General features: G+C 43.2%; 4 protein-coding genes across 4 annotated transcripts; 1 reads left to right on the top strand and 3 right to left on the bottom strand.

The window, feature by feature from the left end:
- Nucleotides 1–738: 738 nt before the first annotated feature.
- LOC140769139 (auxin-responsive protein IAA1-like) lies at nucleotides 739–3389 on the bottom strand. The gene is made up of 5 exons (XM_073109728.1): nucleotides 3057–3389; nucleotides 2790–2971; nucleotides 2586–2700; nucleotides 1325–1386; nucleotides 739–1221 (listed from the first exon to the last, which is right to left on the bottom strand). Exons 1-5 carry the CDS (start codon nucleotides 3365–3367, stop codon nucleotides 1199–1201), a joined length of 693 nt encoding a protein of 230 aa, XP_072965829.1. The 5' UTR covers nucleotides 3368–3389; the 3' UTR covers nucleotides 739–1198.
- Nucleotides 3390–5557: 2168 nt separating this feature from the next.
- Nucleotides 5558–7858, top strand: LOC140769299 (subtilisin-like protease 4). The gene has a single exon (XM_073109962.1). It carries the CDS (start codon nucleotides 5558–5560, stop codon nucleotides 7856–7858), a length of 2301 nt encoding a protein of 766 aa, XP_072966063.1.
- A 1241-nt stretch (nucleotides 7859–9099) lies between these two features.
- On the bottom strand, nucleotides 9100–11406 carry LOC140769298 (subtilisin-like protease). The gene has a single exon (XM_073109961.1). It carries the CDS (start codon nucleotides 11404–11406, stop codon nucleotides 9100–9102), a length of 2307 nt encoding a protein of 768 aa, XP_072966062.1.
- Nucleotides 11407–14145: 2739 nt separating this feature from the next.
- Nucleotides 14146–16452, bottom strand: LOC140769297 (subtilisin-like protease 4). The gene has a single exon (XM_073109959.1). It carries the CDS (start codon nucleotides 16450–16452, stop codon nucleotides 14146–14148), a length of 2307 nt encoding a protein of 768 aa, XP_072966060.1.
- Between the last annotated feature and the right edge of the window lie 753 nt (nucleotides 16453–17205).

Raw genomic sequence — 17205 nt, 5'->3', positions numbered from 1 at the left:
AGTGTAAACCAATTTAATTAGGAACCCAACAATATAAAAACAATTTATTTTCAGGGACTTTTCTGAATCGTAATGCTTATCCAAAAGATTACTTGGGAGCCAACCATTCGTCCTTCATCCGTGTCTAGAAGGCGTCAGTCAGTATGTGTGGGCGAGCGGCCCCTAGAAATAATGGTACGTACAAATCATGCTCACTGTGTGAGTTTGACAAGGAAGACTTTATGGCGACAGGATGGTGGATATTATGAAGAATGGTACAAAGGTAGCACAACAATGAAGCAGTGATTTGTTAGGTGTCACCTCACAAAAGAAAAACGTCAAGATCAATGTCTCTGTTCCACCTTGCTTGGTGTGACGAATAGATTCCTCTTTGCCGGCTAAGGTGGGTCAAACTCGGGTTGCATGCAGGACCCATTAATAAGACTTAAAAAAGTGGAAATTTCATCACATCCCAACGCCCAAGTAGGTTATAAAGTATAACATTATGAGTTTTAGGAAAAGTAATTATATTACATTTTAATGTTTGTTATCATTGATACTTGCATTTTGTTCTTGTTTAACTAGCTAACTAGCAAGCTTAGTTAGCAGAATTTTCACCTTGGTTTTTCTGCACAAAAAAATTATGTCATTGAAAATATTAATCCTCTTTTGGTTAATGCGTTAATTTTCCTTATTTAGGAATTAACTTTGTTATTTATAAATAGCATTGTTTAAACCAAACAGTATAGAACTCCAGAGTTGAAGACGACGGAAGGACATAAATTTGCTAATCACACCATCACATTACAATTCGTTTGGAAGAGAATAACTAAAAACTCAAAGACAAGAAGAACCAGTGAACAAGATCTGACATCAAATTTAGGAGCCAGAAGCCTCGACACCAACAGGAACACTGAGGCAACCCAAGTTCTGGCCACCAAGGACAGACACATATTGCTACACTTCTCTATCTGTTCCACCTTATTGATCATGATAAGAACTGTACGATATATTTTTCATCACATAAAGTAAAATTTATATATAAAAACAACTGAATTATGATCATTTTCCTTTCCCTGATCTTTAAAACTTAAAAGCACCACTTCAAACTTAGATGCCTGTACACAATTCTGTGCTACATGGAGAACAAGGGCAGCGGGTCTCTTCCTCTATGCTTTCATTCTTGGATGGGTACGCATGCATCACATCCAGATCGCCCTCATCTGCGAGCTCCTCTTGGTGCTGAAGCCACAAAAACAAAAGTAAAGAATTAAATGATTTTGAACTGGCATTCCAACACAATTTAATTACACCTAATCTATACACATCTGAGTTCTTTTGTTACCTAAGTTAACAGCCTCTGAACTTTTCATCAGACGAAGTCGCTTGCAGGACTCTACGAACATTCTGCATATGAGAAAAATGCAAGTCAGATCTAGTTCAACACCATGGATAGTGACTACACAGACAATTGAAGACAAGAGTAGCACAAATAGTATCGTGAGCAGTTATTCTGCAAATACATGTGCTTACAGCTGAAATATGAATCCCTAGCAGACAAAGGATTGAAAATATATGGCCAAAGATCAAATACAGAGAAATCCTCAGCTCAGCTGCCTGATTTACCAAAAAGATTTATAGAAGGCATAAATACAAAAACATTGGTGACCTTGTTCACCGAATAATTGGGAAATCCTATTTCACAACCCCAAGAGTTCAGAAAGTAGCATACAAAAATAAATGGCCTGAGTAAACTTACAATCCAGCAATACTATGTTTTATAACATACCGTGCGGGCGTATCTCTTGCTATATATGTGAAGTTTGAGCAAATCAGCCAGTAACTAAAAGCATCTATAAATGCATTTATCCTGCCTGATTACTCTCTCATGGGTGAAATTGATGTTCTCAACTGATATTTGCTTAAACCGAAAGAGGCAAAAATAAAAACTGAATTCCTATTTTGATGTTCTCAACTGCTTGGATCCCATCTATAGAATTAATCGTGTTCATTTCTAATGGGAAGGTTAAAGAAAAGAGGAGTCACAGGTACTAGATCTAGAATTATTTTGTTTGCAGTCTGCACAGAGTTAGGAGGATATTCTATACTTCAAACCTCTCTGCTCCTTATCCTCTCTAAATAGTGGATCAAAAACAAAAGAAATTAAAGGGATGGAGGCCTTTCACATCCAAAAAGGCAAAAGCTCACACAAGCACGGTAGAAGTAATTGGTTCGTGGTTCTTCTAACATACCAATAATGCATATATTATTTCACAATTTTATAATTCAGACAAGGCAATTGCATAATCACGCACAGATCCTAAAAATTATCAGGAAGAAAGAAAGGCCATGCAAAAGAAACACATATCCTGATGCAATTCACAAAATAACATAGCCGATATGCGCCAAAACTGTGAAACATATAATATTTTACATGCCGATGTTTGAAGAGAATACTAAGCAGTGATGCGAGTAACATGCCTAACAATGGTTGCTACAGAGATATATAAAAACCACATCAGTAATCCTGGAACTAAGAAGCATAATTTCATAGGTAGAAGGCACAACTTAATACGATCAGACATCGAGAAGACTAAAACACTTACTTCCACGGCACATCCCCGACGAGCATCCAATCTCCATCCTTATCCTCATAAGTCGGCACATACTCCGTCCCGTTCACTGGATCCACCAACTTCCTCTCCTCATTCGGGTAATTACCTGATCCCACAATTCATCAAACACATCAACAACCATTCGGTTCATCAATCAAGCACCCAAAACCATAACCACGGAATTAGAAACCATACGAATCGTAAAGCACGAGAACATCTCTTGCAACGCAACCAACAGCTGCTCGTATCCACGGTATGCCTCCAAATCCACCTTCCTAAGGTACGGCGCGCCGTCCACCTGGACTTTAACGAAGGTGCAGCTCTTCAGCGCGTTCTTCCGGTATGACCTCACCGGCGGCCACCCGACCACCCTCGCCCTAATAATTAAACACGATTTCAATATCAGCTAAGCGAAATTAAACCCCCCCAAACCCTCAAATTTCGCCACGGGGAAAAACTCACTTGGGAGCAGGGGGTTTCTCGGCGACTGAGACGTTGCAATCCGGCGACTCATCGGACCTATCACCAGAAGAATCCCCACGTGCCTCGATAAGAGAACTCTTAATTCCCAGATCCACGGTCTCTGAGAAACCACGCTTCCCGCCGGGGAGCCCTAGGGTCAGCGCCGTCTCCTCGTAGTCGAGGCCGGAGACCTCCGACTCCGTCGAGCTCCTCTCCGTCTCGATGGACATCTCTGTCTCTCTCTCTCCTTCAATATCTCTCGCGTTAGGTCTAGGGTTTGGGTTTGGGTTTGGGTTTGGGGGGAAAGACATGGCTTTTACTCTTTTTTTCCTTCCGACGAGCTCGCTTTCTTCCTTGTCGCTTTCGTTGCCTTATAAGATGCGGTCCAGCAGTCGTCGGACCTTCCCACGCAACCCCACCACCCACTTGGCGACACGTGTTTATAGAAATCATGGCTGCCGTTCACCGTTCGTGTCTATTATTCTAGCGCGGGACCCATGTGTCGGTCTTCTCTGTCCCCTTCCACCTAAATCTATTAGTGATTTCCCTCCGTCGGATCGACGATAGGCGGTGTGAGATGGTCACGGAAGCGAAGTGAGGAGACAAAAGTGGGAAAGCGGTTAGTAGAGGTGGACATGTGAAAATGTTGGGCTGTCGGCGAACTGTCTGCTGCTCAGCTTTTAATCGACAGTTGTCAGTTCCTTCGGTCCCGGGGCACACAGTTTACGTGCCGCAGCCGGTGGTCTTTAACCCGGATTTGAGGGTCTTCTCTGTAATTACCCAAATACCCGTATAAATCCCAGCTTTGGCCTAAGATTATCCGCAACTCTTTTAAAACTTACCACCATCTGCCCATTTTTATGATCAAACTGGATAAACATCATATAGATTTATTCTTTATTTTTTTACGCAGATAGATTCCCTTCTTCTTTGATGATTTAAAAGAGAGCCCCCACCACAATGTTGCTTGCAGTGCCCACCGATGGATGACATCTACAAATGCTGCCAGAAATCACGCTTGTCTTGTCGTTACAAAAGAAATCTTGCGTCTTGTATAATAAACACAGCTATAATTCATGGGGATTGAGTTTATACTTATCCTAAACATTCTAATTTGCAGACTATTTAACACCAAAAAAATAACACAGGTTGATTAAGTAGTATAGCTTCGAATAAAATATATTACTCTAAAGTAGTTTTTATATAGAATATATACATTAATGCAGATTAAAAATATCACCTTCTACTAGGGATTAAGAGTACCTCTTCTTCTAGAAGAAGAGCGAGGACATTATTGTAAACGTAATAATGAAAAGAAGATTAGGGGACAAGAACGGGAAACAACGGTAGGCCAACGCTAGAAAATAAAAGTCATTGCACAATTAAAAAGAAAGGTTTGCCGAAAGCGAAAGCTAAGCATCAAGGCAAGGGGAAGGGGTATCATGTTGAAATATATTTCTAGATACACAAGTTGCCACTATGTCGGGCAAAAGACAGGAAATGTAACGTTTAATATACTTTAACTGCGATCGACTAAACAAGTAGGAAGAAAAACCAACCAATGAAAATGTTACATTACTTAGTCAAAGAGTTCTTTCCTAATGACTTTTATAAAGTATCATTAGTATCCTGCTCTGAGGAAGGGAGAGAAAGAGAGAGATTCCATCTTCTATAGGATATGGTTGTGATCATGACCACGTCTCAACTTAGAGATATTAACGCATGGAAATATCCAGCGGGATCTACTTGCAGTCTTACATGCAGTACTTTGTCTTTTTTATATTAATTTACGATCTAGTATTTAATATATCAACAGAGATCTGTAAGACATTAGACACACTGTAATATTTATTGATGGACCAACTTACTTTTCTTCACTTGCCAATAAGAAAGATGAGAATAAGCTATTCTTCCGTATAATATCACCGACAGAGAACTATATATTATACAAGTCTTACAGAGAACCATCCTAGCACTGGGCCTGTTGTGACGGCCCAATTCGCACGAGACAAAAGGAAGTTTGCCACAGTGGAATTGGGTCGTCACAGGCCCACAAGCCTCTAGACGACAACGTTGGACAAATCCTACAATTTGATTGGGAGATTATATTTATGTATAATATCGATAACAAAGGTCTCAACTATAATAATTTAGGGGATCATAATAAGCTCATATTGCAAACTAAGGTCGCGATTTGTTTGATACTAGCCCTGTTAATAAATTACATCACTCGCCACTCACATTGTTTCTCTTTCCCTTTCGATTCCTTCCACGAAAAAAAACAAAAAGAATTTCACTTTGGATGCTTCTACGATAGAGCAATTATCATCTGCTCGATCGATCCCTCTTGTTATCGATCAAATAATTGTACTTATTTACCTTTAATTATTCGACCATGTGAAGTTTCGTGAGGAGATCTAAGGGAAGCCTAGCTAGCTACTAGCTCTATATAGTTTCCTCTCTGATCCGATGAATCTTCAATAACTCTATTCTCTCCATCAATGGAGAAACACGAACCGATTCCCTTGTGGTTTGTACTATTAGTCTTCTTCTATCTCATTCTTCCACTTAGCCATAGCCAGCTTCTTCCTATAAATACTAATGATCATTCCCAAGGAGGTGACATCGGTCAAACACACAACTACATTGTTCGCGTAAAGAAGCCGAAATCTCTAACTGCCTCGGATCTAAGGAGATGGCACGAATCGTTCTTGCCGAACACAACCTTAGACTCCGGCGACCCGCGGCTTATCTACTCCTACCGCGACGTGATCAGCGGGTTCGCCGCAAGGCTGACGCCCGAGGAGCTGATAGCCATGCAAGCGAAAGCTGGAGTTCTAGACGTCCAACCGGAGCAAGTGCACCAACTTCAAACGACGTACACTCCGGAATTTTTAGGATTAAGCCAGCGGAACGGCGGCACGTGGTGGAATACTGGCCTCGGCCAAGGGATCATAATTGGCGTGATCGACACCGGGATCACTCCGACGCATCCGTCGTTTAAAGATGACGGAATGCCGCCGTCGCCGGTGAGATGGAAGGGCAGGTGCAGAAGAACTAGTGGCGTTACATGCAATAACAAGATCATCGGCGCCGCTGCATTCAACGGCACGACGGTGTCCACCGCGATCGACACCGATGGTCACGGGACACACGTAGCCGGCACGGCCGCCGGTAATTTCGTGAACGGCGCCAACGTTCTCGGAACCGCCACAGGCACTGCTGCCGGCATGGCGCCTAGAGCTCATCTTGCTATCTATAAAGTATGTCATGAGCATGGCTGCCCGGGCGCCGACATTTTAGCTGCCATAGACCAGGCGATAGCCGACGGCGTCGACGTGCTCTCGATATCCATCGGCTCCAACACGACTTACAAGTTCTACTGGGATCCCGTCGCCCAAGGCTCTCTATCGGCGTTATCCTATGGCATCATGACCGTCACCTCCGCCGGCAACCAAGGGCCCAACTTCGAGACACTCTCCCACGATGCGCCCTGGGTCATGGCGGTCGGGGCGAGCGCCACCGACAGGCGAATCAGTGCCATCGTCAAGCTGGGCGACGGCACGGAGTTACCCGGGGAATCCGCCTTCCAGCCGAGCGCCTTTGACTCGTCGACGATGTTGCCGCTCGCATTCCCGGGGGAATTTGGGGATTACAACGCGACGTTCTGCGTGGATGGTTCGTTGGATTACATCGATGTTAGAGGGAAGATTGTTATATGCAGCACCGGTTTGACCCGCAACATCGAGAAGGGCAAAGTGGTGTACAGCGCCGGAGGAGCGGCGATGATACTTGTGAACTTGCCACAACAAGGGTATACAACTTCTCCCGATGCACATGTCCTTCCAGTTGCTAACTTAGGCTTTAGAGATGGATATGAGGTGCAGACGTACTACTACTCATTGATGAATTCCACAACCTCGACCGCCACTGCCACAATTATATTCGGCGGCACGACGTTCGGGAACCGACCGTCTCCGGCGGTCGGGGCATTCTCTTCTAGGGGACCCGCGACGAAGAACGGCGGCATCATAAAGCCGGACGTGCTAGCACCGGGAGTCAACATCCTCGCGGCGTGGCCTTACGACGTCGGGCCTAATCCGTCGGCATTGGCCACGTCGACGTTCAACTTCCTCAGCGGCACGTCGATGGCGGCGCCGCACGTATCTGGTGTTGTGGCATTGATCATGAACAGGCACCCGAGCTGGCCGCCGGCCATCATCCAATCCGCAATTATAACATCTGCTGATGATCTAAACCTCGACGGTGGGCCCATCGCCGACCAGCACACGAATAAAAACGCAAGCATCTTTGCAACTGGCTCGGGTCAGGTGAATCCAACAGCAGCATTGGATCCAGGACTAGTCTATGACATCAAACCCAATGACTATATTGGCTACGTATGTGGTCTTGGATACACCGATGACGAACTCGAACTCCTATATGGCCGGCCGATAAATTGTCTCACAACTAATACTATACATGCTTGGATGTTGAACTATCCATCGATCCAGGTGTCACTGCCACGCAGTGGGGGTGTAGTGAGAATAAAGCGGACGGCGACGAACGTCGGCGATCCGAGGTCGTTTTACCGCGCTCGAATCACCGAGCCAGAGGGGGTGAGGGTGGATTTATCAACGTACAACCTGCAATTTTCATGGCTACTAGAGGAGAAAAGTTTCGACGTGATCCTACGTATTAGCCCTATAGGTCCGGGACTGCGGAAGTACTCGGATGGCAAGATTGAATGGGTTTCTTACAACCGTGTCGTCAAGAACACCATTGCTGTTACGTTTATATGAACTCACGCACACATGCATGTATGACTACAAAAGTTGGAAGGAAGATGTGATCGATCAGTGAGATGTTATTTATGTTACTTTGTCCAATATATGTATATTTTCCTTGTGACCTTAACAAAGTATCATGATCCATATTCTATAGAACATGGTTTTGATCACGAGTGAAGTCTTGCTTGCTATTGTTTTTAACATTACTATTTACACTGACCATCTAGAACATATTTCCTATGAAATATTAATCATTACCAAAAATTATAATTTTGCTATCTTAGGAAATGTTTATTTTCCTAAATTTTTTTCCTAGAGATCTCTAATTTGGATGATTCTATATCTATGATTAGCTTTATCTTTTTTTTTCTATATTTGTCTAGTTTTTGTTATTTTTGGCAAAATAATAAGTTTGACTTTTTAGGTGATTTTATATTAGTGAATGGTTGTAATAGGAGATTATTGAAGAATAAATAAAATTACTAGAGTTTCTTTTTATATTGTTCTCGGCATTTCTTTTAAATCATTAAGACTATGGTGAGGTATTTTCATTGGAAGATCAACAAAATTAAGGAAAATATTCTTGCTCTCGCTTGTCGTTGTTTAATCCTTTATATGCTCCCTGCAATACAACTATTCACCATCATAAAAAAAAAATTTAAGAAAAGGGAGGGGAGTAAATAATTGAAACAGAGAAGATAGATCGAGTGGATCGAGTAATCATAAGATGGCTGATCTTTTCTTCTCTTCATTCCATGCCGAGTTTTATGGACCTGATCTTTTGCCCCGTTATTGTTGTTCGCGACTCACTGTAGGTTGTGGCCCAAAATTACAAATATACCTGACCAAAGAACTAGACCACACGAAAAAAATAGAATAATGATATATCCTAAAAGTCTACAGACAATTTTGACTTATCTATTGATAGTGATAATCATAGGATGAGGATAGAAATTATTAATAAATAAAATAATGTCATGCATATCAATTTATTTATAGAATGTTTATAAAGTGTTTGCCGGATACAGTATTACTCAAAAGGGTATTTTTGTTAGATTTGCTCAGGGCATTCTCTAGTGACATGATAGGCTCTAAATGTCATAAACCACAACGGAAATCAATAAAGTAATTTATTTATAACTCTTATACTCGATCTTAAATACCAGCAACAACAAATAACTCAAATTTGCAAACAATATATTTATATATAATATAATAAGTATGCAAGGTCCTGCGCATGCACGTACGTGAGTTCAGGAAAACATAACAGCGATGGGACTCTTCACTACTCGATTGTTAGAAACCCACTCGATCTTCCCATCCGAGTACTTGCGCTTCCCCGGGCCTGTGGGACTCACACTGAGGGTCACGTTGAAACTTTTCTCCTGTAGGATCCTAGAAAACTGCAGGCTGTAAGTTGAGAGATCCACTCTCACCCCTTCCGGCTCGGTGATCCGAACCTGGTAAGCCGACGTCCGGGCGCCGACGTTGGTCACAGTCCGTTTCACCGTTACCCTTCCACCCTTTCGCGGCAGCGTGACTTGGATCGATGGATAATTCAGCGAGGAAGCTCCGATATGTGAGACGCCGAAGCAACTTATCCGGCGTTTGTATAACAATCGGAGCTCGTAGTCACTGTACCCGAGTCCGCAAAGGTAACCGACGTAGTCATTCGGATCGGTGTTATAGACGAGTCCTGGGTCTAATGCGGCTCTCGGATTCACTTGACCCGAACCGGTGGCGAAGATGCTTGCCGTTTTATTATTGCCCCCGTCGACGATGGGGTTGCTGTCCATGTCAACATCTTGAGCGGAAGTGATGATGGCGGATTGGATCATGGCTGGCGTCCAGCTTGGATACTTCCTCTTTAGCAGCGCCGCGATGCCGGACACGTGCGGTGTTGCCATCGACGTGCCGCTCTCGAAATTGAACGTCGATGTGGCCAATTCAGACGGATTAGGCCCGACGTCGTAGGGCCACGCCGCGAGGATGTTCACGCCCGGTGCGAGCACGTCCGGCTTTAGGATGCCTCCGTTCATCGCCGCGGGCCCCCTAGAAGAGAACGATGCAACCGCCGGTGATGGTCGGTTCCCGAACGTCGTTCCGTTGAACATTATTGCCGCGGTGGCATTTCCGCCGGTGGAGTTGCTCTGCGACAGATAGTAAGTCCGAGCTTTTCTCCCATCCATAAAGCTTAAGCGAGCCACCGGAAGGACATGCGCGTCGGAGAATGTGGTGTCGCCTTGGTCCGGTATGTTGGCTAGAATCATCGCTGCTCCTCCGGCCTCAAACACCACCTCGCCCTTCTCGACGTCCGCGATATTGCCAGCGTAGCAGATGACGATTTTACCCCTGACATCTATGTAATCCAATGATCCGTCCATGCAGAATGTTGCGTTTTGGTCCCAGAATTCCCCCGGGAAGACGAGTGGCAACATCGTCGATGAGTCGAAGGAGCTTGGCTGGTAGGCGGACTCTCCGACCAACTCCGTTCCGTCGCCGAGTTTGACAATGGCGGTAATTCGCCTATCCGTGGAGCTCGCTCCGATCGTCAGGACCCACGGCGCGTCGTGAGACAAGGTATTCTCATTCGGTCCGTAGTTGCCGGCAGCGGCGACCGGAGTGATGCCGTGTGACAGTGCGGCTAATGAACCTTGAGCCACGCCGTCCTTGTAGAACTTGTTCTTCCTTTTACCGCCGATGGACATGGAGAGCACGTCGACGCCGTCGGCGATGGCTTGGTCTATGGCCGCTAAGGTGTTGCTGTTTGGGCAGCCGTTCTCAAAACACACTTTGTAAATAGCAAGATGTGCTCTGGGTGCCATACCGGCCGCCCTGCCATTGGCGGTGTCGAGAACGTTCGCGTCGTCTACAAAGTTCCCCGCGGCCGTGCCAGCTACATGGGTTCCGTGCCCATTAGTGTCAAGCACGGAGGACACCGTCGTGCCGTTGAACGCCACGGCGCCGATGATCTTGTTATTACAAACGACGCCGCTAGTATTAGTGCAGCTGCCTCTCCATGTGACAGGGGGAGGTGGCATCCCGTCGTCGTTGAACGACGGGTGCGTCGGTAAAATCCCGGTATCAAGCACGCCGATGACGACGCCTTCCCCTTGATCGGTGTCCCACCATGCGCCGTCGTTCCAGTTGCTGAGTCCTAATAGCTCATGAGTGTAGGTCGTTAGAAGTGGGTGCACCTCGTCTTGTTGGACGTCTAGAACTCCTTCCTTGGCTTGCAGCTCTATCACCTCCTCGGTCGTCAATTGTGCAGCGAACCCGCTTAAGACATCGCGATAGGAATAGACAAGCCGCGGCTCGCCGGAGTCTAGGGTTGTGTTCGGCAAGAATGACTCGTGCCACTCCCTTAGATCTGAGCCGGTTAGCAACTTCGAGTTCTCCGGTTGCTCCACGTAAACAATATACGTGTTGATGTGGTTAGTATCGCCTATGGGCTCATTGGTTATAGGAAGAAGCTGGCTTTGGCTCAGTGGGACGAGACGGAGACTAGCGTAGAAGAATGGGAGTAGAACCCAGAAGGGAATTGGCTTTCGTTTCTCCATCTAAGTGTGGATGTCGTTGGTAGTAAGTGTTTGCTCCAAGGGAGGAAATATAAATACGCTAGCTCTTCGTCAATCATTAGAATAGACACTGCAGGAGGAAGCTGCGTATGGATTAATAATAAGAGAAAACACAGTTACTTTACAGATGAGCAATACAAGTGGTCAATCATATACCGCATCCAATGAAGCTAGTTTGCTGTACAAGTTTGTATCTTTCTCATTAAATAGATAGAATTAAAAATATATTGCACAATAAAATTTGATACCGGAAGAAAGCAGGTTGAAAAATAATCGATTTGACATAAAAAGTTAGTCCTTAACAATTAAATTGTTGATTAGCTAGTTATTGGACCCACTATCTATGCCACATGTGCAATATTCATTATACATGCATGGAACCAAGACATTAGGGATCGATCGAAGAGAACATTCATAGGAGATTAGGATATGATCTTGTTATATCGCAAAAGTTGGAACTATTTATCGTCATAAAAAGTTCTTAGGCATAGTTACTTAAAAAAAAAAAAAATCTAAAATAGAGATTCATTTTTATTATTCTTAAAATAATTTTTTAATTCTATAAATAATTATTTTTATAATTATTTGTATTTTAGAATAACAGTGTAATAATTATGTTTGATGTGATATAAAGTGAGTAAAAAAAAAAAATTAATTATTTTATTTGTTATAAAATTATTATGAATACTCTTCGATTTGATATAAAATATTGATAGAATAGATATCAATAATAAATTAGTAATTATATTAGTGTGTGATATAAGATGTACTTTACAAATAATATTTATATTTTAAAATTATATTATTATAATATTTAGTTATTATTCTAAAATAAAAAATTGTATTTCAAAATAAGAAAAAATTATTATTAAAATGAACAAGGATTTAAAGAAAAAAAAGAGGATAGAGAGCAATTAAGACCGATATCATATCGATGGCCTCGCTAGCAAGAAAAGTAAATATAACTTTTTCTACTTTATAAAAATTCTTAATTAAAAATAGGATAAGTGGGAAAGCATCAAAATGTTGCACATAAAAAAGTAAAATTGCACAATATTAATACATAAAATTAAATTAGACCGTTACTTTTTAGATACGTTTTTGAGGTGCTGAAAAGCATTAGTAAACATAATATACACTGGTATTCATATAAGCCAATATATTTGCTACAAATTCTATCTGCATTTACTATATATATATATATAGTAATTTATACTTACTATATATAATAAGTTCTGATTTAAGTTTTACTTAAATATTTGAGTATCAATTGATATCAAATGAAAAATATCATATTAGTAAGTATAAGAGCTTGTATATATGTTATGATGACTGTAACATATTTATCTAGATATAATAGAGATAGGAGGAAAAAAGAACTTTAGTGTTTTTTTTTCTAAGAAAATGTACTATTTCTCTGTTGGGAAAGTACAAACTAGTAGCAAATGTAAATCATGTCTGTGTTTCTACACCTAAAAGTAAACTAAGAACACTTTAGTCCGAATAAGAATAAATTTGTTTCTTCTGTGAGGGAAAATAAAAATTAAGCAAACCAATGAAAATCCAAACCTTATTAGTATATATTTCGTGCAAATTGCTGAAAATTATTTCCTGTTTTCTCGTTTTCTTATCTTGGATCATTCACTTACATATTTCTCACGTAATAGTTTACATATTTGTGATTTGTGAACTATTTATTTCTAATTATATTGAGTTAAAAATTTGGCAAATTGAATATATCATGCTCGATTTTGCCGCATATGCATATTCTGATCCCCTAATTGATTTGGAGTGGTACTTTATCGATCTCCCATCTGGATAAAGGTAGTCCTCGACAATCGAATTGTTGATAAGATACTGGACCCACCCTCAAACGTATATGGGCAATATTCAGAATGCCACAAAAAGAATAAGCAAACTATAAAAACATTTAATTATTAGTTATGTGATTTATAATTCTGCTTTCTTACATTTTGGGATCATTAAATGATACTGATAGCTCCATCTTTTGAAGTTATATCAAAAAATTAAATTCAAAACGTTATAACTTTTGAAATTATATCAAAATATAAAAAATTTACCCACTACAAAATAGTTTTTTATAAACTATTAATATAAAATGAGAAAAATATATTGATTAATTTATTGTTGCACTTAAAATAGATACGCAACAGGTTAAATAATAAATAGAACGATAGAGAAACATGAGAGAGACAGAGATGACTTACATGTACGAATTGAAGTTAATCGGTCTGCTATCGTTTTCTTAAGACAAAATAGGAAAATAGTATAGAATGAGAGTGGGGGGGTTAAATTAGATTATATTAGATCGTTACTATTTCGGTGGGTAGGCTTCACGTTTTGTTTTACTTTTTATAAACCAATCACTGAAAGGTAGATCAGACGAATTCTTATACTTTTAGTAAGGATGGGGCTACTTTAAGTTAGTGTGAAATTTATGAGGGGCCCCAACACAGCAAGTAAGCATACCGGCCGAAGAACGACGGTTAAAAATAGCACTTGTCCAGTGACAACTTAAATGATCTGCTCCAACCGTCATAAACGATAATGAAAGCCCACAAATTAATTTATTTATATCTCTCTTACCCTTGCTGTTAAATACCAAATCATCTTGGTAGACAATATATATATGTATATGTGTGTGTGTGTATAAGTATAGATAATAAGTATGCAAGGCGCGAGCCGCGCTTGCACGCGAGGTCAATAGAACTTAACAGCAATGGGACTCTTCACTACTCGATTGTTAGAAACCCACTCGATCTTCCCATCCGAGTACTTGCGCTTCCCCGGGCCTATGGGACTCACACTTAGGGTCACGTTGAAACTTTTCTCCTGTAGGATCCTAGAAAACTGCAGGCTGTAAGTCGAGAGATCCACTCTCACCCCTTCCGGCTCGGTGATCCGAACCTGGTAGGCCGACGTCCGATCGCCGACGTTAGTCACAGTCCTTTTCACCGTTACGCTTCCACCCTTTCGAGGCAGCGTGACTTGGATCGATGGATAATTCAGTGAGGAAGCTCCGATACGTGGGACGCCGAAGCAACTTATCCGGCGTTTGTATAACAATCGGAGCTCGTAGTCACTGTACCCGAGTCCGCAAAGGTAACCGACGTAATCATTCGGATCGGTGTTATAGACGAGTCCTGGGTCTAATGCAGCTCTCGGATTCACTTGACCCGACCCGGTGGCGAAAATGCTTCCGGTTTTATTATTTCCCTCGTCGACGATGGGGTTGCCGTCCATGTCTACGTCTTGAGTGGATGTAATGATGGCGGATCGGATCATGGCCGGCGTCCAGATCGGGTGCTTCTTCTTCACCAGCGCCGCTATCCCAGCAACGTGAGGCGTCGCCATTGACGTGCCGCTCTCGAAGTTGAATGTCGACGTGGCCAACCCAGACGGATTAGGCCCCACGTCGTAAGGCCACGCCGCAAGGATGTTCACTCCGGGTGCGAGAACGTCCGGCTTAAGGATGCCCCCGTTCATCGGCGCGGGCCCCCTAGAAGAGAACGATGCGACTGCCGGAGACGGCCGATTCCCGAAAGTCGTGCCTTTGAACATTATTGCCGCGGTGGCATTTCCTCCGGCGGAGTTGTTTTGCGACAGATAGTAAGTCCGAGCCTTTCTCCCATCCATAAAGCTTAAACGAACCACCGGAAGAACGTGCGCATCGGAGAATGTAGTGTAGCCTTGAGGCATTATGTTGGCTAGAATCATCGCCGCTCCTCCAGCGGCGTACACCACCTCGCCCTTCTCGACATCCTTGATCAAACCGGCGTAGCACATAACAATCTTTCCTCTAACATCTATATAATCCAATGAACCATTCAAGCAGAATGTTGCATTGACGTCCCAGAATTCCCCCGGGAAGGCAATTGGCAGCATCATCGATGAGTTGAAGGAGCTTGGCTGGAAGGCAGATTCTCCCGCCAACTCCGTTCCATCGCCGAGTTTGAGAATGGAGGTTATCCGCCTATCGGTGGAGCTCGCGCCGACCGTCAGGACCCACGGCGCATCGTGAGCTAAGGTGTTTTCCTCAGGACCATCATTGCCGGCAGCGGCGACCGCTGTGATGCCGTGTGACAATGCTGCCAGAGAACCTTGCGCGATACCGTCATAATAGTATTTGTACGTCGCGTTGCCGCCGATGGACATGGAAAGCACGTCGACGCCGTCAGCGATGGCTCGGTCTATGGCTGCTAAGGTGTTGCTGGTTGCGCAGCCTTCCTCAAAACATACTTTATATATAGCAAGATGTGCCCTTGGTGCCATACCGGCCGCCGTACCATTTGCGGTGCCGAGAACGTTCGCGTGGTCAACAAAGTTCCCCGCAGCCGTGCCGGCTACATGGGTTCCGTGCCCATCGGTGTCTAGCGCGGAGGACACCGTCGTGCCGTTGAATGCTGCTGCACCGATGATCTTGTTATTACAAGCGACGCCGCTAGTACTAGTGCAGTTGCCCCTCCATGTGACCGGGGGAGGTGGCATCCCGTCGTCGTTAAACGACGGGTGCGTCGGTAAAATCCCGGTATCAAGCACGCCGATGACGACGCCTTCGCCTTGATTGGTGCCCCACCATGCGCCGTTGTTCCAGTTGCTGAGTCCTAATAGCTCATGAGTGTAGGTCGTTAGAAGTGGGTGCACCTGGTCTTGTTGGACGTCTAGAACTCCGTCCTTGGCTTGCACCTCTATCACCTCCTCGGTTGTCAATTTTGCGGCGAAGCCGCTTAACACGTCGCGGTAGGAGTAGATAAGCCGCGGCTCGCCGGAGTCTAAGGTTGTGTTCGGCAAGAATGACTCGTGCCACTCCCTTAGATCTGAGCCGGTTAGCAACTCCGAGTTCTCCGGTTGCTCCACATAAACTATATACGTGTGGATGTGGTTAGTATCGCCTATGGGCTCATTGGTTATAGGAAGAAGCTGGCTTTGGCTCAGTGGGACGAGGAGGAGACTAGCGTAGAAGAACGGGAGTAAAACCCAGAAGGGAATTGGCTTTCGTTTCTCCATCTAAGTGTGGATGTTGGTTCTAGTAAGCGTTTCCTCCATGAGGGGTAATATAAAGGACGAAAGCTCCTCCTCTATCATCATAAGAATAGAGGCAGAGGAGGAAGCTTCGTATGGATTCATAATTAATCAGAGAGAAGACGCAGTAAACAGAAAAAAAAAAAAACAAGCCAATAACAAGTGATCAATCATATACAGCATCCAAGGAAGTTTGTTGTACAAGTTCGTATCCTTCTCATGAAAGGGATAGAAACAAAGATTGAACAAGGAAAAAAAGGTAGAAAAATAATTGATTTGACATAAAACTTGGAACTCAATTTAATTCAAACAGTTAAAGTCACTCAGATTAAGACTCAACGCTATATATATATATATCTTTGTTATATTGGTCAAATTATAACGGGTTAAATTATCAAATTAGTTAAACAAATATCATGCTCGATTTTGCCGTATATGCTTATAAATTCTGATCCCCTAATTGATTGGAGTTGAACATTATCGATCTCCGATCTTGACAGTCCTCTACAATCAAATTGTTGATAAGATAGATTAATGGACCCGGCCCTATCCCACATGTGCAATATCGTAATACATTCATAATGCATATTGATTGATCGATCGAGGAGAATCCTACGACATGCAGTTGTTATATTGGAAGAAGGAGAACTGTTCACCACCATAAAGTGAGAGGAGGAACCAATTAACTGAGACGGCGGAGATCGATCGTATCGACAAAGCGCAAGCTAACCGCGAGTG

The sequence above is a fragment of the Typha angustifolia genome, chromosome 10 (genome assembly GCF_048772165.1).
Source record: "Typha angustifolia cultivar Huaian chromosome 10, ASM4877216v1, whole genome shotgun sequence".
Lineage (NCBI taxonomy): Eukaryota > Viridiplantae > Streptophyta > Magnoliopsida > Poales > Typhaceae > Typha > Typha angustifolia.
Note: the sequence above shows the minus strand (reverse complement) of the source record. Positions and strands in the feature narration are given on the sequence as shown.